Source organism: Centroberyx gerrardi, chromosome 1 (assembly GCF_048128805.1).
Source record: "Centroberyx gerrardi isolate f3 chromosome 1, fCenGer3.hap1.cur.20231027, whole genome shotgun sequence".
Lineage (NCBI taxonomy): Eukaryota > Metazoa > Chordata > Actinopteri > Beryciformes > Berycidae > Centroberyx > Centroberyx gerrardi.
Genome location: NC_135997.1, coordinates 12,382,689 through 12,405,615, shown reverse-complemented (window position 1 = coordinate 12,405,615; position 22,927 = coordinate 12,382,689). Strand labels below are relative to the sequence as shown.

At 47.1% G+C, this 22,927-nt stretch overlaps 2 protein-coding genes across 2 annotated transcripts in view; both read left to right on the top strand.

Annotated features, from left to right (window-relative positions):
• spg7 (SPG7 matrix AAA peptidase subunit, paraplegin) overlaps positions 1-22,927 on the top strand; it is a 240,869-nt gene that overhangs the window by 153,534 nt on the left and 64,408 nt on the right. The window lies entirely within an intron of this gene.
• Positions 1-22,927, top strand: part of cbfa2t3 (CBFA2/RUNX1 partner transcriptional co-repressor 3) — a 42,533-nt gene that overhangs the window by 14,081 nt on the left and 5,525 nt on the right. Inside the window, exons 2-9 of the mRNA XM_071919537.2 lie at positions 11,189-11,344; positions 13,744-13,985; positions 14,729-14,818; positions 16,258-16,439; positions 19,248-19,531; positions 20,078-20,163; positions 21,468-21,714; positions 22,244-22,312. Of these exons, the coding sequence (XP_071775638.1) occupies positions 11,189-11,344; positions 13,744-13,985; positions 14,729-14,818; positions 16,258-16,439; positions 19,248-19,531; positions 20,078-20,163; positions 21,468-21,714; positions 22,244-22,312 (1,356 nt within the window). The remainder of the gene's footprint in view (positions 1-11,188; positions 11,345-13,743; positions 13,986-14,728; positions 14,819-16,257; positions 16,440-19,247; positions 19,532-20,077; positions 20,164-21,467; positions 21,715-22,243; positions 22,313-22,927) is intronic.

Genomic DNA, 22,927 nt, shown 5'->3' with positions numbered 1-22,927 from the left:
TACTTCAACATATATAGCACTGAAATGGCACCTCAGTTATTCAATTCAAAAGAGATTCTCATTTCAAATGCACAGAAAAGGGTAATCATAAATGCAACTGCAAACAAATGTCACCATATCTATGATTACATTATGTGTGTCGCTGAATTGGTGACAGCTACAGCCAAACACTCCAGACACTGTGACTAACGTTGTTAAAATAAAAGCTCTTCCTCCTCCTCCCTTCCCTGTCTTTCGCCTATTTTTCCTTTTTCAGTCAACCTTTCCAGCGATAACACCGACATGCTCTCCCTCCTCACCTTTTACTTCCTCACTTGACCTCCGACCTTACGTTGACCTGCCGTCTCTTCCTCGTCCTTTTTCTCCCCTGCTCCACCTCCTCACCTCCCACCCTCTTCGACTTGGTGGGACCTCCCAGTAGGAAGTGTGTTCAGATCAGAGACAGACACAGGAAACAGCTGGGCTAATCTACAGTAGCACCGAGCGCTGTTTTAATCAAGCCCAACGGACGGGGCGAATGGGAAGTCCATATCGCCGCCGCTACCTGATAGAACGAGTCCCTCCCTTTCCTCCTGCACCCTCAGCGAGGCCTTTATCACAGGCGGGGAGAAAACAGACGCAAAAAAGGAACACAGACTGGAGTTATTAAGGCCTCCACTCAAAAGCAATCCTCTCCGGGCGTCTGGGGAGGTGCTGCTAGGGTGCAACGTGCAGGCAGGGATTGGGAAGGAAGGCAAGCTGTATGCGAGAGGATAGGCACGTCTCTCTCTCTCTCTCTCTTTCTGTCTCTCTTGTTCTCTCTCTGTCTGTCTCTGTGTACAGTATTTGTGAAATTAAAAAAAGGCGTTATCTCCTGGAAACAGATCCAGTGCCACACAGATGGTTCCGTCTCTCTTCAAATGGGAGGCTGAGCCACTGAGTGCCGTTGTGTTACCAGTTAGTTCTACAGACCTTAATCTCTGCTCCAGCCTTCCTTCCTCTCTCTCTCTCTCTCTCTCTCTCTCTCTCTCTCTCCACACACACACACACACACACACACACGCACACAATACCCCCTCAGATAAAGGTGTTGCCCATTTAAAGTACTAACTTCACTAGGAGATGGACGTTTTAGTCGCCCAGAGGCATTTGAAGTGCAGAGAGAAGAAGGTTAGAGATTTCACTGATGTCATGTCAGAGTGCTGTGGTAGCTTTGATGAGGGCGTTATCGTCTGGCCTGGCCTTTAAAGTCACCAGCACCCTCAGCGGGAGGGGGTGGGGCGCTTTGTTTGATGGTTTTGACTAGAAGCTCCTCGATCTTTCAAGGATCACCTGAGAAAGAGAACGTCCCATTAGCTATGTGCTTTCACCATTACGGGTTCTTTAGCTTGTCCTTTAAAGAGAGGTCTTGCATGCAGGGCTTTACCTACAGCTCTTTGACATTGAAACACACATGAATACAAATAGATTTCCATTTTTTCAATTCTATTTTACAGGGCCACTTTTGAAATACTGACACTGACATTGTGCAATCCAAGCTTTTTGGATGTTCTGGTTTGGACTTGAACCCAGGACCTCCTGATAATTTTTTACGTATGTCAAAGCCATGATGATGGTAGACTTAGAATAGTACCTCTATGGCTTGCATACTATGTTTTAATGAACTATTCACAACAGCATTTGTTTTTCACAGGGAATTTTGATCATTATTTAGTCTCTGAAACTATAAAATCACATTTCAGAAAAACAAAAACAAAACATTCTGCTCAGAAACTTTGCTCAAGAACACTCTCTAAGATCTCTTTTATGCAGCAACATATGATCTATCTAGGAAAAATTGAAAGATGGTGGATAGATAGGAAGACAGAAGGATGAATAGACATAAATGATCTGGGTGTGGTGGTGTGATGGTGAGGAGGGGACAGATAAGAAGTGGTAAGAATTTCCTTACCTAAATGCAGTTTAGAGTCTTTGGACTAAGAATGAGAATGTACCTTGCAACATCAGGTCAGTTGTCTTCCCACCTTCTTTCCACTTGAAGTGGCCTTTATTACATTGACATAATAACAGAATTTCTCAAAAACATTTCCATGACAAATTATGCCAGTGCAATAAAGGATTACACAGAGGAAACCTGCAAAGCATCAGATTTGGTAGTTACGGCTCAAAGTGCGACACCAAAAAATAATACGCAGGAGAACAATTCCTCCACAGTCATCTCTGCTTGCCGTCAACTTACATTGACTTTGACCATGACATGACAGCGGGTCATCTTAATTACCCAATTAGCTCACATAATCAGCATGTTATTGGTACCGCACTCACTCTCCTTTTTTCAGCCCGTTCTCTCTGTTTTGGCGGCGGCGTCCTGTAGTCGGCTCGAGTCCCACAGGAGTAGCTGGTATTTATTTCAGCAGCTTCCAGCATGAGCTGGCTGCAGGCTAAATGGAGAAACTGTCAAAGCTTCTGTCTAACCTGTCACATGATCATACACCCCCCTGCCACATTCTCTATCCCAATAGTTTGTGTGCATGTGTCTATTTGCGTGTGTGCGTGTGCATGTGTGTGAGAAACCTATGGGGAACCGCAGGATAATACGGAACACCCTAACCATGCCTGGCTAATGTCAGGAGCTATTGTCGCTGTGCCTGCGGGCCAAATGAAGAGGTATGAGAGCGCTGGCAGGCTGGGGAGCAGTTCAGGCTACAGACGGGGTTGTCAGCACTGACAGCTCCACAGTGACAGAGCAGACGTTTAACACCGAATGAAATGAAATACATGACATCAAGCAGGAGAATGACTAATCTGCTGTTTGTTTTCCTATCTTGGCTGTAAGTGACAGCTCAGTGTCAGGTTTTTAACGCCGCACAAAGCATAAGAGTGAGAGACACGGAGAGAAAAATAGGCAGTCACAATTCACACATTTCATTTAGCAGACATGCACGCTTAGAGTCGGGGTTTATGAGGAGGAAGGAGGGAGATGCTGCAGTTGTCGTGGTGTGTGTGTGTGTGTGTGTGTGTGTGTGTGTGTGTGTGTGTGTGTATATGTGTGTGAATGTTGAGAGGGTCAAATCTAAGTCTTTTGTGCTCCATAAATCAGCAGGCAGCAGTGGTGACGTAAGAACAAACAGAGCTGCTCTCTGCTGCAGCTGGCTGGAAAGAGGGAGAAAAGGAAAGAGAGAGAGAGAGAGAGAGGGAGAGAGAGAGAGAGAGAGAGCAGGACAGCAGCTGTCAGGCCTCCATCGCACACCTGTCACACAGGAAGTGAACGCCGGCCACTGTTTCCTGGATACACCTCCTCAAACACTGCTCCTGGAAGAAATGGAGGGAGGGCATCTGCTAGATAAGGGAGGAAGGGAGAGACAGACAGGCAGACGGACTGATAGATTGGTAGATCGATAGGCATTTACTGAGGATGAAGAATAAACACTATATGACAGCCAAATTAAGCCACGAAGGCGTAGGAAAACAAATACAGAATTTCTCATGCCTTTGTTGCCTTTCTCATGTCAACTGCCTTCTGGCTTTGTGTGTGTGTGTGTGTGTGTGTGTGTGTGTGTGTGTGTGTGTGTGTTTCTGCATTGCACTCAGTTAAGAGGATGTTTGTGTTATTGCAGAGCTCTCTGACAACCAGGTCACTGTGTGGAGACTCCAGCCTAACTCTCCCACCAATACAGTAAGCACCACATACCCCAAAGTTAAGAGAGGGACATTCCCACGCTTGCTCCTCTCACCCGCCCCTCCAGCCCCCCCCCCCCCCCCCCCCCCCACTCCCGTGACCAATATGAACTAATCCAGATGCAGTGCGCGGCTCGCAGATGTACGCATAACTCTCTTTACATGGCCCCGCTCCTTTCTCTCCCCAGCTTTTTTTTGGGGTTTTTTTCCCTCGTCTAAATCTCCTCTTTCCCAGTCTCTCTCATCACTCGGTTCGCAGTCTGAGTCCCGTGCCCAGCAGACCCGAACAGGATGTGATGTCACTCGGTGCTCCAGCGCTGCTGATGAGGCAGCCGGAGCTGCTGTCTTCTGTCTCGCTTCTCCTCCCAGCCTCCTGAGCCGCCGTGTTGTGGCTGCTGTTGGTAGAAAACCTCCTCTTTGTTTGTCAGGTTTGTCAGGCTGGGTCCTCAGGAGGCCCCCCCTTGCCCTATTCCCAGGCTGCCCTTCATGCTGCCTGTATGCAATTAACAGAGTAATTAAAAGCCTGATGAGCTAATTGGTGCTGGGTGAGGCTGCAGGTGTTCGGATCGGGGAGCTTATTTATGTAAGTGCACTCATTGTGAACACCCTCCGACCGAGGGGGGGCAATTTTGCCACAGCTTTTTTTTCCTTTTATTGCTATTTCAATATTATAGGTGTTTAGAGGGGCGGCGTGGTTATTGATTAAAGCAGTTGATGCTAAACGACTGAGGGAACGAAAGGGAGTAATTCCAGTCGATCCAAAGTGATTTGTTTATGCTTTTCATTTATACCATATATATATCGTACACTGCATAATAAGATGAATTATGTCATGTCTGATAGAGCCCTTTAACTGAGCTTGACTCTTGTCTGGAAAGGGTAAGATGAAAGTGACTCTGATCTGATGTTGAGACGTAGCAGCCTGAGGCTGAGCTCTCAGCTGGCAAAAATAGGCACATGGCTGACAGTAAGAGGAAAAGGGAGATGGAGATGAGAGGGAACAAAGGATAGCTATCATGCAGAGCAGAAGCTAAATCCCTTTCTCCCTTCATTTCTCTCTGCCTTTCTGTCTCACTCACCCTTTGCTTGACACGCTTGCACAGCCGCTTCCTCGTACAGCACTGCGTCTCTCTTTCTTGTCTCCTACTTCCTCCCCATCCTTCTGCTCCCGCCTCTCTCTCTCTCTCTCTCTCTCTCTCTCTCTCTCTCTCTCTCTCCCTCTCTCTCTCTCTTTCTCTCTCCCTCTCTCTCTCTGTGGCAGCTGTGCTGGTGATGGCTGTGTGCCCATGGTGCAAGCTGGCTGTGGGGTCCCAGGTGGCCCGCATGACAGTTATTGATGTTCAGGTGTTCAACTCCTCTCACACAGAGACCCTGGAGCCACACACACACACACACAAACACACATACAAATACAGAATATACATGCATGCACTCTACTGTAGTTCACATGCATGCACCGACACTCATACACTTGCATGTACACGTTCTCTGGCACAATTGTACACATATATTGCATATTGCTTTATAGCTGCGGGAGTATAAACAACACAGTAACAAGTCCAACTGAGAATTAGTGCTTACAGCTGCTAGGCTGTCTGACTAGGATAGAGCAACAAGAAGTACAGTTTTCATTCTGCTTCTGAAAGTTTGTGCAGTTTATATATATATATTTTTGTGGCGCACGGGTGTAGCACAGAAACAGTATTTTTTCATTCAAATTGGGTTGTTGACAGATGAAAACAACAAGCTAGTCATTGTGAGAATGTGTCCAGTGTGTGACCAGTGTGCGTGCGTGTGTGTGTGTGTGTGTGTGCATGTGGTGGGATGGCCAGTGTTGGTACCAGTGCCCAGTGCAGCCCTAACACACTCCAGATGTGTCTGGCTAGCCGGGGAGTTGTTCTTGGCACAGCCCGCCTCGGCTGAATGTCACAAATAGTTTCCTTTATTTAGGAATGGCTCTGGGTTAGCGGCTGGAGAGAGAGAAGGAGGCGAGGATAGATGGAAGGGAGGGGGAGAGAGAGAGAAGGGGGGGGGGTAAGGGAGAAATGATGGGGAGAGCGAAGGGAGGAGGAGAGGTAAATGGAGGGGAGCAGAGTAAATGATTAGTAATGTAGGAGGACAGGGGAGGAGAGAGGGGAAGTTGTAGGATGGAGCGAGGACGGTAGATGTAGGGGGACGAAAGATGGGAGAGCGAGGGTGGAGAGGAGGAGGAGGGAGGGATGAGGGAGGGAGGCGGAATCAGCTCCAGTCTAGCATCTGGATTTTATTAGCAGCCGTTGGGAAAATCTGAAAAGGAAGTTTTTTCTCTGCGAGCACGTCGGCAGCGGTGATATGCTACACATAACCACTTCACTGCCGACGAGAGGAGCCAGGCCCTCCCCAAGGAGAACAGATGGTCGCTAGAACTTCAATACAATTACATCAATAACAGCTTTCACAGATATCAGCACTGTGTGACAGGATCCCTGCAGCTCAGAGAGACACAGAAATACAACTCCTCTCCCCTTAGCACCTCTGGCCCTGGCTGAATTGTCTTTAATCCATCCTCGCTCCCTGCCTGCCCTCCAGTTATCCCTGTTTTTTCCTGCCAGTTTGCTCATTTTAAAGTAGATGTTGAGGCTTTTGACTTGGGGGAAAAAAAATGGCGAATTGTCAGTGAGTTGCCGACGGTAATCTGATCAAAGACATAGGATGGCTTTTGTCAGTGTTTATTAAGGAGATGTGTATTATCCCCCCCTGCGTGTTTGTTTTTTTGGTTCCACATGTTTGTTCAGCCGGCGCTGCATGTGTAGTATCACAGAGATTCTCAAGTAACATAGGGGAAAATATGTGTTTGTGTCCACAGTGTGAGCACATGCATTCAGCAAGTTTGTGTGTACATGTGTGTGTGTGAGTGCACTGTGCAGGCCTGTCTCCCACCCTGTCATTAGTGAGGGGTTTAAAGCCTCTGAACTCTAAATCAGCTCAAGATGAAGTGGAGTCTGGGATCTCTCTACAGAGGCAGACTGCGTGCTGTCTGACACACAAACACACACTAACATGCACACACTCACACACACACACACACACACACACACACACTGCTTATCACATCCACACTCACATCATACCTGTGACATAGTTTAGACTTCACAGTAACATAGTATATACCAAAATATCAGACTTTAATAGGCACATAGACAAAAAGCACATACGATACAATATGAAGATTTGGTATTGGTTCTGTGCTGGTGAGTGCCAGTGGTCTCTGTCTATTGGATGGCGTTTTGGGCTGCAGGCATAAAAGTGGAGGGGTATGTTGTACTGTATTAGTCCCTAGGTGCTGTATCTGAGTCTTAGGTGCAGGGCACAGTGCTACAATCCCCATGTTTTGATGTGTGGGCCTGAGGGGGGAAGAGGGGGGGGGGTGCTGGGAGCGTGGGGCCAGGGGCTCAGGCTCTGTTTGTGTGGACTCCTCAGCGGCCTGATAGGGAACAGATGTGGGAAGGCAGGCGGCCGGGCAGCCAGCCAGAGCAGCTGGGAGAAATTAAAAACAACAGCATTCCTGGAGACTGGGGGAATTACAGTGGGAGGGAGGGAGGGAGGGAGGGAAGGAGGGATGTAAGGAGCGAGAGACACAGGGAGAGTTTTAGGGCTATGTGGTCACCGACAAGAGTCCCTATGGAGTGTGAGAGATTGAAGAGACAGGGGGGATTTAAGGGGACTTTTCTGCGTTGGTTAGCTAACGCTAATAAGACGCAGCTGTATTTCCGTGGCCAGTGGGAGCACGAACAGACTCAGTCACACACACAGACATGCGTACAGTCAACACACGGTCACACGCCAATGTGAAATGAGACCAAACATGCGCTACCAGCATCCGAATGGTCTTCTAATGGCTTGTCTTTATGTGTGTGTGTGTGTCTTTTGTCTTCACATTTTCTTTAATGAAGGCATATGTCTTTAAATCTATAACGAGACCTCAAAATAGTTTTAGATAATATCACAAACAACTGTAGTGTGTGTGTGTGTGTGTATGTGCATTTGTACACGATTGTGTGGTTGTGTATGTGTGTGTGTCTGGCAGAGTTGCTTGGAGTGAATTGTTTTTCATCTTGTTTCATCATGGCACAAAGGGAGACTGGAAGACAGAGAGCATTTTTAGAACTCAGACTGCAGATTGTTTCTTTGGTGAGCAATCTCTTAGCCCTCATTACGTCAAACACGCAGACGTACAGCTGTTCAGAGAGTCAGAGACAGAGAGACAGAGAGACGTAGACAGTGGCAGACGAGTAGGTAATTGCTGTATATTATTGTACTGTATTCAGTAGTCAGCATAATTTTCAATAGTGAGCGAGTGGGGCAGACAGCAATGTATCTGTATCCTGCAACAGATCTATTGTAGCAGCTGTATTGATCACAGAGTGGCTCCTCTCAGAGAGGCAGATAAAGACCTGTGGGGGAAATAGAGCAGTTAGCAGACAGGAGCATGGACCTGAACCAGACCTGGACCTTAGCCACGGGACTGCTGGCCTCTCTCTCTCTTTCTCTCGCTCTCCTTGTCTCTCTCCCTCTCTCTCTCTCTCTTTGCATGAGTGTTTCGTCCTTCAGCACAAAGCACAATGGGAGCACAGATGGCCACAGATGGGGTTGCAGACCTAGCAGACTTCCTAATGTATTAAAAGTGAAATCCAGAGCTTGGTGTGTGTGTGTGTGTGTGTGTGTGTGTGTGTGTGTGGGTATGTGTGTGCCCTGTCCTGTAGCTGGTCAGATTAAACAGCTGTCTATAATCCCACGGTGGGTGCAGACAGACAGGGCGGTCTCCTCTCCTCTCCTCTTCTCTCCTCTCCTTTCCTCTCCTCTCCTCTCCTCTCCTCTCCTCTCCTCTCCTCTCCAAGCAGCAGTAAAAACAGCTGTATTGCTGTTATAGAGAGTCTTAATTAATGAAACAGAGAAAGGACTGTAGTGAAAGCGTTGTGTTTTTATGTCAGTCTCCTTATAACTGCCAAGATAGACAATTATAGACCAGAACTAGCTCCATCTCCTGTGAATACAAGTATCGCTGATGCTGCAAGACGGAACAGATAGAAAAGCTAGACCCTGACAACATGAGCACAGATCGATTAAATTGTCTATTGGCAGACATTACCTGTATGATCGGTTATTTTACTGTGTGTTAGAATATGTGCATGTCTGCTGTATATACTGTATTTTGTCATGTCATGCATTTTCAATACAGCTATGAGCCGTACAACAGTTAAATTTGACCAAAGAAGGGATTTAGTGAAGCATATGGCTGCCTCCACACAAGAAGCGGCCCACCATTTTAGCAGCATGGAGAGCTGGTGTGTGTGGTTGGGGTTCTTTGGGAAGAGGATGGCTAGATCTATTTATACCAGCTGGCCCTGCCTGCCTCTATCTACAACCTTGTTGTGTGTTTATGTTTGGAGCGTCTGGCATGGGGCAAGCGGCGGACTGCGAGTGCCCCTCATGTTCTTGAGGATCACTGTGTCAATGGCCCTCGTACAGCAGACTCCAGAGCGGCACTCTTTAAATACAGACACCAGCTGTTGAACACTTCTACATGAGCTCTCAGAAATAGGCTAACACCAAGGACTGAGGCCAACTGAGCCAGGAGTTTTGTAGAGGAAAACATTGGATTCATACTTGGCTGTGGTTGTAAAAGGTGGGCGCATGAAGGGTGAGATGAAAAGCGCATTATTGATTTAAAAAGTGCCGTGTTAGTTTGTGACTACAACACATTTGTTTTGTAGTTACAGAAGAGATTTCTAAGAAGGGATTTTGTCGGTATGCTCCACAGTGTACTGATATGTGTATAATGGCCAGAGCAGGCCTTTGGATATTTGGCTTTGCGGGTGGTGGCATTAGTACAAGGGGTTATGCTATCTTATCACTGGCTACCAACCATCTTGTCAGTGTCATTCCCGGAGCTCCTGGAGCCCAGTCTCATCACGGGGCAGTGACCTCGGCTCTGTGTGTATGAGGTTGGTGGAATAAGCGTTTTGGAGATGGGTTTTGGGGAGGGTCGTAACATTACACACTGGGGTTCCATGTTAGAGAAAACAGGTCACTAGCTAATCTGCTTCCCCTTCTCTACTGTGATACAAAGAGAGACAGCTGAGAGACAGAGTGGACAGACAGAGAGTGAGGAGAGAGAGAGAGAGAGAGAGGGGGGGGGGGAGGCAGCTGATCGAGAGTCGGTGAGTGGCATAAGGGAACTCTGAAAGCCAGGCTTTCAGAGTGGCATACATCTGCTCTGCTACAGCACAGGAAAGGGCCTTGTCTTTTTCCTCTGGTTGTGAATGCACACATACCCTGGATATGTACATAAACATAGATGCATACAAACAAATCTGTACATTGATCTATCTGTACACACACACACACACACACACACAAAGGAATGAATGTATGCATTTCTACACCAGTATATGCACATGGTCTTGCATATTGCATTCATTGTACTTCACTGTATTGTGCACATTTGTTGCACTCTCTGCCATGTACACACATGTACACACACTGTAAAGCTATCTGCTCAGTGGCCGTAAAAGTCATCACACTTCTCAGCTCAGGTTTACACTGCAGACAGACAGACAGACAGACAGACAACAGACAGACAGACAGACAGACTGCAGAGATTCATCACTACATAATAGAACCTCAGCTGAAGTATATACTGTGTATGCCATGGCTTTGTGTTGTGTATGGACAATTTTGTGCATGGCAGTGGGGTTTTTTGGGAGTGGGGGATGTACGTACATGTGAGATGTATGTGTGTGCATTGTGGGCTGACAGATCTGGTGCACATACAGTATGTGCAAGTGAGGCGACCGTCCTCGTGTTTGCTCCTGACTGTGGCACAGCCGCTCCGTGTCGTGTTTTCTCCTCCTGTCCCTTCCCGTCCCGTCCATTCCCTTCACGCTGCCGCCTGGCCTTGCCTTGTTTGGTCCTGGCAGGGTGTCTGGCAGAGGACAGTGGAGCCTCCGGTAGCGCGGCGGAGCTCTGCTGAGAGCCAGTCCGCAGTGATGGACAGCAGCAGATCCAGCTGCACTTGTCACTGACTGTCAAGCCGGCTGTCTGAACCGGGGGACGAGAGGGGACAGGCGGGGTGGAGCGTGGGGGTTAGAGTTGGGGGGCCACTGATTGGGATGTCAGAGCTGCATGGTGTGTGTGTGTATGTGTGTGAAGGAGAGAGAAAGAGGTGGGAAAGGGGGGAGGGGGGGTGGTGGTGAGGGGGGGGGGTTCAGTCAGCAGCAGCTGAGCGGGTGAGCAGGTGTTACTGTATGTCTCCCAAGTCCATGAATCTCCAGCAAGAGAGACACAATGCAAGTTTGCATTCATTTCCACTCCACGCATTGATTTGCTTTGGAACGATCCAGTTATTTTTATGGAGGTTTTGGTTTAAGGAAACAATCGATGGTCCCCCGGGTGAAAACGTCAGTGCTATCTCTTACCTGCTGTATGATTTTTATCATTTACTATCTTGATAACTCTTTCTCTCTCTCTCCTCTTTCTCTCCGTCTTCCAGGTAGCAGAGTGCAGAAGGTTGGAACAATGCCAGATTCACCTGCGGATGTGAAAACCCAGCCCAGGTCCACCCCACCCACCATGCCTCCTCCACCCCCGGCTGTCAGCCAGGCAGCCAATCGCAACGCTTCATTCACCCCCACCACCAGTAAATCAAGTGAGGACCCTTTTTAATTTTCTCATTTTATTTTTCTTATTTTTCCATTATTTTCTAAGTTACAGGGCATCGTAAGTCGCATTTATACAGTGAAATATACACATACGCATTCTCTATTTTTGTCATGTTCTAATATTCAATCATCTTTACCACAGACTTAAATGAAAAGCTGTACATCACCCACCACTGTCCACCTTTATTGCTGCGATATGTTTTCTTCCGCTTTAAATGCACTGTAGTGTCATGATAACAGGCAGGAAAACAGGCAGGGTGTGAGAAAAGCAGTGAGTTGGTGGGAGCGCTGTATCAGCAGCCTAGCACTGGAACTGGCTCTACCTCTTCATTTCACAGTGAGCATCAGAGAAGCTCAACACCAGAGTTACACCAGCCAGCTGGTGTAAGACTGCTAGAGTCCAAGTCATCTTCCTCCATAGAACAGGCATGCTTTTATATTGAAATTGGGCACTAAAGATGCCAAATTCCAGTCTGTAAGTCTTTAAGTCTGTAACAAGTTGAATCCATTAATGCACTGTTCATTTCTACTGCACTGTCTCGAATGCCATGCATAACAGTGGTATGCCTTTTAGTCATTTGTCCCTCTTGGCTCAACTGTCATGAACACCTTATATGCTTGAGTGAGGAGTGAGGGATTCCAAATATGTGGTTCTTCAATGTTTCAGTGAACAAGTGTTGAAGTCACTTGTGTGTCAGGTGTGTGTCTCTGCAGGCATCTATCTGTGTGTGTATCTTTGGGTGTGCAGAATGCCCTTGCTGGTGGGACAAGTGTCTTTGAGCGCATGTGTGAGTGCGGCTGTGGCATTGTGTGTGTGTGTGTGTGTGTGTGTGTGTGTGTGTGTGTGTTGTTTACCAGCTGGTAGGGCGACAGTGGTAGAGAGGACATCAGCCAAGGTGGCGTTGTGGAGTGTGTGTAGACTACTTTCTTCCCTATATAGCAATGACAGGCCATGTTGTTTCACCTGTTGTGGCGGGCGGTCACCAGTGTAGCTCCCTCCTCGCACCTCTCTCTCTCTCTCTCTCTCTCCAAAACCAGAACACAAGTGCTGCCTGCCGAGATCACATGGGTTAGTCCATATGTGTTCAGGCCCTCGACCCACAGATTAGAGCAACAAGCATGCCCGAGAGAAACTACGGGAACTAGACTCTGGAACAAGCATACTGTATATGTATTCAAATAAGAGTACAGGATATGCTGTTACATGTAGATACATTTTGACCAGATTCAGTTGCTGTAGCAGTAATAAAATCATAGGAGTTTGGATGCCATGCTCAACGTTAAGCTCCTCCACATGCTGTTATAATGAAACACAGACATTTAGTTATAGGTACAGGACTGCATTTCATACAAAGGCCACTGTATACTTTCAAACTGAGCGAAAGCCATGTAACATTCTGTTATTCAAACAAAGAAGTAATGCACGCAAAAGCATATAATCCAGAAAAAAGAGAGACTGAAGAGAGACGGGCCAGATGGAAGTAGAGCTTGCTGGCATATCACAAAAATACTGGAACATAATTAACCAAAGAAGGGAGTGTTTTTACACATAAATCATATCTTAGACTGATAGTGACAGTGTAGTCTAGACTCATCTTGTGTCATCATCTGGGTCCGATATGAAAATAAGAAAACAGGGGAAAGGTCAAAAGTGTATGTGTGTGTACTCCTGTGTATTTACGTGTTTGTTTGTACACACATTTAGGAGTGTATGTGACTGATTATATATATATGTGTATGAATGCGTGCACTCTTGGACTATTCTGAACCTTAAAGCTGCAAATCTACTTTCAGCTGGTGGACATGTGCAGGGCCAGATTTAGCAACACACCTGCTATTGGAATAAAAGTAACACAGGCCACAGGCCTATTTTTGGCACCTCTTTAACAAGTTCCTCTTATAGTTGTGTCCTAGTGAGTGAGAGAGAGGCAGAGGGTGAGGAGCGGGGTGGAAGAGACTGATGAGGGGAGATGGGGAGGGCAGGGGGAGTCAAATGGTCCCACTTGTGAGACAGCTGAAGTTACTGCAAACACACACACACACACACACACACACACACACACACACACACACACACACACACACACACACACACCTAAACACTCACAGCCTTCAGTCAAACCGGCATAAAAACTGTAGCAGTGAAGTCATCTTCTGCATTGGGTAGGCATGGATGTGTGGGGTCAAATTTGCGTGTGTTTACCGTATTCCAATGTGTGCTCCACACACACTCGATCGTGACCACACACACCTCTACCTGCAGGGTGCACGTGTCCTCGCCTTGCCCCCACCCCACCAGCGAATATGACCAGTCTGAAGATCGAAAGATAGTCGACAGCACAGACCCGATTAACCTTGTCTCTTCCCTCTCTGTGTATGTCTGCAGTGCTGAACGGGAGCAGTCACTCTCCTACGTCGCTGAACGGCGCTCCCTCCACTCCAAACGGCTTCAGTAACGGGCCTGCCATGTCCTCGACGGCCTCACTGTCCAACCAGCAGCTCCCCCCGGCCTGCGGGGCCCGGCAGCTCTGCAAGCTGAAGCGCTTCCTGACCACGCTGCAGCAGTTTGGCAACGACATATCGCCCGAGATCGGAGAGAGAGTGCGCAGCCTTGTGTTGGGGCTGGTGGTGAGTACTGACTTTATCTATTTGGAGTCCTTCTAATAAGTTATTCTAATGACACAACATGCATTCATACCAGTTCTCTGTCCCCTTACCTTGTAATGCCTTGTTGTCATCACTGGTAATAGCATACTGAATGGAAATATTGCAATCATTCGCAGTGATTAAGGTTTGACTGATATGGGTCTTTGAAGGCAGATATTATATTTTTGGATTGAAGCTGCCGATAGCTGATATTTTCTGCAGAGAATCTTTATATTTTTCCTTGTTCATCAAATTGTTTATTCAAATATTTAGTATTTCACCCAGAATTCTATTCTTGGCAGGATGGAAAAGCCTCTGAATTAACTTACACCATGTGAGACTAATACTCTCCATTGAAACTGAGGATAATAATACAGACCATTATACAGTATTGATCTAAGCCTTGTAGTGACACTGGCAGCTCTCTACAACGAGTTTGTATCTGTGTAGTATTTTGCATTCTAAATCTAAGTAATCTTAATTTGTTTACACTTATTTAATTACTGTAGCAGAACGTGTAATGAGCAAAAAATTACAATGTGATAGAATTCAGAACCATGAATGAATGAGCTTTTCTGTATCAGAAATTTGTCTTGTACCAACACCACCGTGTGTTATACAATTTAATTTGTCCATTTGTTAATGCATTTATTACTTCTTTAATCTGACATTTTAATTATCTGTTCTGTTATTACAACTTATTATTGTTGTCTTGTGTTGCACAGAACTCCACTCTCACCATCGAGGAGTTCCACTCTAAACTCCAAGAGGCCACCAACTTCCCCTTGAGGCCTTTCGTCATTCCCTTCCTGAAGGTAAGGCCTGTGTACAGATTTGATACAAGATAAATCAAACCTCAAGTGTCCCGGTAGCCTTCAATCGACAAACACAGAGCTTACTGCTCCTGTCCATATGGCCAGTGCTCCAGACTCATCAAAATTGGCACATGTGTAATTCCCCAATCAACAGATGTTGATTGGGGAAGCTAAGCCGATGCCTCTGTCCCTATCCTCTTCCTACTGTTCTTCCTGTATGGTCATACACCAGAGACACAGCATGGTCACACACACTCTCACACATGCATACACATAGCAGCGATGTGGGCCACAAGTCACCGCACCAGCTGTTGACTATGGAACACATGGGGTAATGTGGCAACAGGGCGCGTTGGCACGTGGTCTTTAAGAGGCGTTTCTGACTGTGTGTTCGTGTGCATGCGTGTGCATGCGTGTGCGTGTTCGATTGTGTATGTGTATGTGCGTATGCATGGCTTGACCCTGTGTGTCCCGGGTCTCTGCTGGCCTGGTGAGGACCTGGGTATACATTCCTGTCCCATGCGCTCCTTCCTATTTGGCCTCCAAACAGAAGGGGCACACAGGGGTCATATGGTGGTGGTGTGTGTGTGTGTGTATGTGTGTGGGTGGGTGGGTAGAGGGTTTGAGGTCTGAGCTGGAAACCTATAGGTATATATTGTGGTAGTTAAAATGCTATTTAGACATATATACTCAGTATTACTTACAGTGAAAGTAACCAAGTTGCCAGTTACTCATAGTTTGTAGCTTTGGCTCATTATGAGAGATTAGTAGTCATGATGTTGAGTGTGGACAGCGTTGGGATGTGTTTGAGTGCGTTCTGGGCTGTGGTATGTGTGTGTGTGTGTGTGTGTGTGTGTGCGAATGGGTGTGTGTGTGTGTCAGACCTCCTGGCGTGCGGTGAGTCTCCACATCTGGGACATGGCAGCAATGGCTGGGCTTTATCAACCAGACAGGTCTGAGAGAGCTATTTGACAGCACTGCCACACACACACAAACACACACATACACACGCATACAGTATACACATCAGCACGCCCTGGAGAGCGAGACACATGGCAGAGGAATGTGTCAAGGGACCTGTCTTATCTCATCCTGTCTCTTCATCTATCACTCTCTCTCTCTCTCTCTTTCTCTTTCTCTTTCTCTCGCCCTAATCTCGCATTATTTCACTCTCACCCTATCTGTCCTCCCACTACGACTCTCCAGCTCGCCTCTTGTCCATTTCCACTTAACACTCTTCCTCCCTACAGTGCATCGCTTCAATAAATCTATATTATATCTACGGTTTATCGTAATTTATCTCATTCCTAATCCACACTGTAAACCAGCACTGAAGCTACGTCCTGTGATTTACATTTACATAACATACAGAAGAAAAATCTACAGATGGCGACACAGTTTTCTTACTGTCTCCCTCTTCCCCCTCCTTCCCACTGCAGGCAAATCTGCCACTGCTGCAGAGAGAGTTGCTCCACTGTGCCAGGTTGGCCAAGCAGACCCCGGCCCAGTATCTGGCCCAACACGAGCAGCTTCTCCTGGACGCCAACGCCAGCTCGCCCCTAGACTCCTCCGAGATCATGCTGGAGATCAATGAACATGGCAAGAGAAGGACCCCTGACAGGTAGTCTCTCCCCGCTATACACACACACACACACACACTGGCAGACTCTCACACAGACAGTGTTATAAATGAATTATTTCTGGGTATTTCAGAATGCCAAGCGACAAGGGGAGGCTATAAATCCTCTGTGCGGGAGGCGGAAGTCTGGACAGCCCTGATGCCAGGCGAGCTCTGCCAGCTGTCTGGGAGGGAGGGAGGGAGGGATGAGAGTAATGCAGAGAAGCGAGAGAGAGAGAGAGGCAGATAGAGAGAGAGAGAGAGTAGGGGAGGAACTACAGTAGATGTCCTCAGCACAACCCACAAACAGACAGAAAGACCAACAGTGCACTACAGTGTGCTACTGTCCCCTGTTTTTCCCCAGCATCCTGCATTATCCAGTGGATGAACTGGCATTTCCCCTTCCTTCCCTCCCCTTCCTCTTCTACCTTCTTCCAATTGCTTGTCTTCTTTCTTTCCTGGTGCTTCCTCTCTCTCTCTCTCTCTCTCTCTCTCTCTCTCTCACTCTCTCACTCTCTCTCTCGCTCTCTGACTGCCTGACCTGCGGGCTCCCAGCAGCTGTCCATATGTCAGAGATGTGTCCAGATGGTGTGATGTGCTGACCCTAACCCTGAGCACATCCTGAGGGGGGTGGGGGTGGGGTGGGTGTGTGGGGTGGGGTGGGGTGGGGTGGGGTGGAGGACCGGGGTTGGAGTGGAACGTGCAATCCCACCGTAATCCGCACACCTCCGCCTCCCAACCTCTGGCTTGTGCACAGCGGGCAGGGTGTGGGTGGGGTGGGGGTTAGGCGGGGTGGGGGTGGTGGAGCTGGACCTACGGTGGGCCAGCTGTTCCTGTGATTTGTAGGATACTGGAGCCAGGGATGTGTATGAGTAAGGCACAAACATGCACAAAATGCACACACGGATAAGTGAGTGCAAGCACACACACACACACACACACACACACAAACAAACACAAACACATAAACGCACATCGTCTACATGTGGCACAGTTGCAGTCATTTGCCTTTGATCCCCAGGATGATAAAGAGTGATTTCCATCCGAATGCCTGGCTATTGCATCCAGCTAAACAGATTAATATCAACACTCACATTTAAACTGTCCAGATGGCTTGAAAACACATACACACACATATATACGCACATACACGCACACACACACACTGACTTAGGCAGACACACAGAGACACAAACGAGTGTCACTAAACATCTGCCGAACACACAGTATTCAGCACATATTGCTCCATAGGTCTGAGAGAGAGACAAAGAGAGAGAGAGAGAGAGAGAGAGAGAGAGAGAGAGAGAGAGAGAGAGAGAGAGAGGTGTTGGGGGGCTATACTTGCAATCTAAGAGTGGGCTGAGGGATATTCAGCTTAAGAGCTTGAGACAGTGTGTACGGTTGGACTTTGCTTTGTCCGTTACATATGGTGCACAGCTGTGCACAAGCTTTGGAGGGGCACTGTCTTAACTGAACAAGCAGCGCTCAGTGGGGATATATGTACTGTATATGTGTGTGTGTGTGTGTGTGTGTGTGTGTGTGTGTGTGTGCGTGTGTGTGTGTGAGTATGTGCCATGTGGGAGTTGTTGAACTCTAACACAGAATTCATGTTAACTGCTAGTGCCTCTTAAAATAAGTGCAGTCCACAAAACTGTAGAATCTATTAAAATGAATAGTTATCATACTTCTATGCTTAGGTGAGCTATGATTCGTCCTGATATATAAACTATATAAATCATTTACAGCATGTGGCTCATAGCACTCTCCACATTCTCCACAGAGGAGATACTAATTTAATAGTAATTCCACTCAGGAATGTTACAAGTCTCCTGTTGCATCTAGTGTTACAATAACACTCTTGAATGATCATTTTTATTCCCCTCCATTAACTATAACACCAGAGGAGAAGTGTTAAGCCATCTTTGTGTGAATTTTTAATCACATTAACTGTTGGTTGACATATGGCACTGATGCTAGTTTTACAATATACCAAATACACAGATACTTTATATCAGTAAAACACTTAGACAAACACACCCAGACACCAACAGGGACACCATGAAATGAATCATGTCAGTTTTTGCCTCACAATATGAGTATAGAAGAGTAAGAAATTAATTTAAGGGGGCATTTTTGCTCTCTTGATGTGATTTTAGGGAATTTTGATTGAACTATGAAATAATACATTCACATTGCATATTGGCAAATAAACACTCAATTTGTACCATTAATATTTGCTTTATTTTAAATCATAATATACCACACATCCCACACTTCTTTCCCACTGCTGGCAGGCCTTAATTTCTGTCCCTAACCAGTCCAAATTCCACCCCTCAATTATTGAGTTTTTTTTACAATATCGGCTGTTTTATGTTTTTTGTTGATGCAGTGATTCGTACGGGGTCGGCATTTTCTTCTACTGGTGGCTGTGTGGTGCCAACAATTTCTACTGCTTCAAGCTGCGTATTCAGTTGTTCTCTGTTGGCACATACAATTTTTCTCTCACAGAACACACTGGGAAGAATCGCCCTTTCATAGGCTCCCACGAATCACCTACGGTGGCCCATGGGGGACAGTAGTCGCATTCATGCATGCAAATCAACAAATAATATGAGAACAGGGAGAAATGCAAAAAAAAGCGTACTCCTAATCATCATCATTTTTAATTTCACAGGCATTTCATGAACTTTCAAGGGCATTTTTACCCCCAGCCCCCATAAATTTCTGACTCTGGTCTACACGTATTGTTACTGTTTTTTGGGGTTTAATGTTTTATAATGTTTCAACCCACTTGCCTCTCCCCTTCTTCAGGACCAAAGACAGCTCAGACAGAGATGGCTTGCACCCGGAGCACCTGGCTAAGCGGCCCTGCACCATCAGCCCCAGCCAACGCTTCAGCCCCAGCACGGGCCTCCCCTCCCACCCTCCCCCCAACGGCCTCCCCACACACCCTCCCAACGGCCTGCCCCACCCGCCCAACCCCCCCGCGGGTCCCCAGCACTACCGCTTAGAGGACATGGCCCTGGCGCACCACTACAGAGACGCTTACAGACACAACGAGCACCGCGACGCCCGAGACAGGCACCGGCAGACAGGTAGAAGAGCCGCTCAGCATTCAGAGTGATCTACAGTCATATAGTCCACAGTTATGTAGTCGGTGAACGAGTGGGAGAGTGAGCGGGTGTGTGTACGTGAGTGTGTGTGGTGTATGTAAAGAACAAAGGCCAGTTGTCAGTCCAGTGTGATAATCCTTGTGGCAGTGCATCTATATTAAGCCCACAGCCATACATGCCTATGTACCACCACAGTGGGAACCCATATATGCCTTCCTTCTGCTTTCCCAAAAGGAAAGAGATGAATTCTTAGCCAAATTGATTGCATGAGGCCAACAGTATGGGCCCCTGAATGGCTGCCACCAATTATTTCCCTTTGAAATCAAAATTTCTATGAGTGCAGTAGGCATGAGAGAAGTGTAGGTGGAATTTATAAAATATCCTATTGTGGATTAGCTGTTGTTTGGCATTAGAGCCTTAATGTCCCCTTACATGAAGTGGTTTTAGCCATCATGACATCTGCTGTATATAGTGCAGTATATGAGTGCTGATTCTGATCAAGGCCTGTCTTGTGTGTTTCTGTTGCAGCGGTGCATGGAGCGCGCCAAGAGGAGGTGATTGATCACCGTCTTACAGATCGCGAGTGGGCAGAGGAGTGGAAGCACCTTGATAATGTACGCATCAACGGGGTAGCTATGTTTAACACCGACCTTTTTGTTTTTGTTCATAAACATGCACCACCTCTAAGTTTGACCAGTATGCAGAGAGCTAACATGTCAGTGGGTGGCTAAAAGTTAGTTTTAGTGCTAAAGATGAGATGCAGACGACAGGGACGGGAGCTGCTGACAGACAGAAGAGCCTCAGTCGCAGCTGAGTTAGGAGTTGATGGACAGCTGACCTTAGACGGTCTGTGTCAGCGTGGTGAATTAACAACAGACACCTCTCTGGCTTCCTGCTCACACATAAGGCATGGAACCCAACTTTGTGAAAGCTAGGACACACACATACACACACCGAAACACACACACACGCACAAGGCCCCAGATGGAGCTCAGGACCCAGCAGAGAGCAGCTCCAGCTGGGGAGAGCAGCTGAGACAAGGGCTGCAGTCATGGAGGGAACCGGCCAGGCCTGGACCCCTGCCAAATTAGAAACACTTCACCGAAATAAATATAGCTAACTCAGAGGGGAGAGAGAGAGAGCGAGGGAGGCAAAAAGAGAGAGGAAAGATGAATGGGAGGAATGATATGGATTGAATGTCAACCATGCTAAACTCATTTAGCAGACCGGGCAGGGATGGAAACATAGGGCACGATGTTTAGAAAGGGGGAGCGAGAGACCGAGAGAGAAAAAAGAGAGCGAAGCAGAGGCAGAGTAGGCAGAGGATGGAGCAGAAGGGTGGAATGAATTGGTTCAACTTTTTCATCAGCAGCCCAGCTGTTACATTATTGTTATAGTGCTCTTCAGTATAGATGCTGAAACTCACTGACAAACACGTACACACACCCACAAGCACTCACCCACAAACAGACAGAGATAGAAACCCAGCCACACACACACACACACACACACACACACACACACGTCTGCTAGGTGGTATGTGTTTTGGGACAGATTAAAATAGTGTGTAGATTTACAACTCAGTGCTTCCAAAAGTAACTCTTTCCTTCTGAAGTGTTTGTTAATTTCCATTGACTATCTGAGGAGGCTTTGTCCCCCTGACCTGCGGTGTTTGATTATGCATTTATTGTATCTTGTCTGTTGTGTAAACTCTGCTACAGTGAATTCCGCATGTGTAGATGATAAAGTTTCTGTTCTATTCTATTCTATTTGTTCTTTGGGGAGGTTGGGATGTGTGTGTGTGTGGGAGGTGTTTACATTCTCAACAAGGGCGCACTGTTAACAAACTCTTCTCCTCTGTTCATTTATCATGCAAAGCAGATGGTATTAACCTATCCTCCATCCTCTCCCAACGTAGCTGCTGAACTGCATCATGGACATGGTGGAGAAGACGCGCCGCTCTCTGACGGTGCTGCGGCGCTGCCAGGAGGCCGACCGCGAGGAGATGAACCACTGGATACGGCGCTACAGCGACGTGGAGGAGATGAAAAAAGGTGGGAGCAACGGACAGCACCGCCCTCCTCCTCCTCCTCCTCTTCCTCCTCCTACTCCTCACCACAACTCCTCCTCCAACACAGCTAACAGCAGCGAGTCACAGCCCATAGGTACTTCCACCGCTGCTGAAAGGCAGACAGACAGACCGACAGGTAGACAGACACACGCAGGTTATGTTTGGCAACTTAAAACACTCAGATCCAGGTAGAGCTCTTTTTGATTATGCTGTAATACATCAATTTAGAAACATAAGTCAGTTAGATGAAGATGTTTTGCTGCAAATTTACTGATTTTAATGAGTACTGCGTGGTAATACAAAATCTAGTTGCAACATCCTGGATGTTTAAAAGACTGATTGCACCCTTATGCTACCTGCATGCTCATTCATAGTCAAGATTTGTATTCACTTCTAAATTTCCCTTCTCCATTCCGTCTCAGAAATGGTTCAAAAAGTTGATGACAGTTTGTTTAGTGATGTTGCCACACACAGCCCACATTTAGTATTGGTCCCAAAAATAGGTTTGAAAACTAGGGGAGACTGTTGATAGTTGATAGTTGGATGTGTGTTTGTAGAGGCCAAGGGTCTGTCTCGGTGTGTGTGTAATTGTGACGGAGTGTGTGCCTGTGTGTGTGTTTCAGAGATCCACCGAGACTTCTTACACAGGCCAGCCTCAGGATACCTGCCTGAAGAGATCTGGAGGAAAGCTGGTAAGAGCCAAGCAGCCCCCTCCCCTGCTCTCTACTGTCTTCAGGAACTGTACACACACACATACACACACACACACACACACACACACACACACACACACACACACACAATCACCACCATCACTCTTCATGGCCCTCACCCTGAGTACCGCCTGAGACAGACAGAACACAGGCCTTACAGCCGTAGGTCCAGAAGGCCAGAGGATTGGAGGCCCTTTGTGTCATTAGGGCTAAATGCCCTCCATCTGTCACCACTATGAAAGGCCACTGCAGTTAAACCTGCAGTGAAAATGCAGTCACCTGGCCCAAGGCAGGCCGCGGCAGCGCAACACAGGTCGGAGTCACAGCTTAACTGGTCTCCACTGGCCAGAGACAGAGACGCTCTCGCTGAGTTCTTATTGCTTTTCATTGTGACAGTTTGCTAGCCGCACACACAGTACATAAACTTATTATGGAATTGAATCAAATGCAGACCAGCTGGGATCATTGTATTTTGTCTTGTCAGACACAAAGCTATCCTGACTTTGATTAATGATTATTTTTGGCTCAGTTGGTACCAGAGGTGGAGCGGGTGGGAGTGTTGCACTGCCTGGGCCTTCCTGTATACCTACTGCA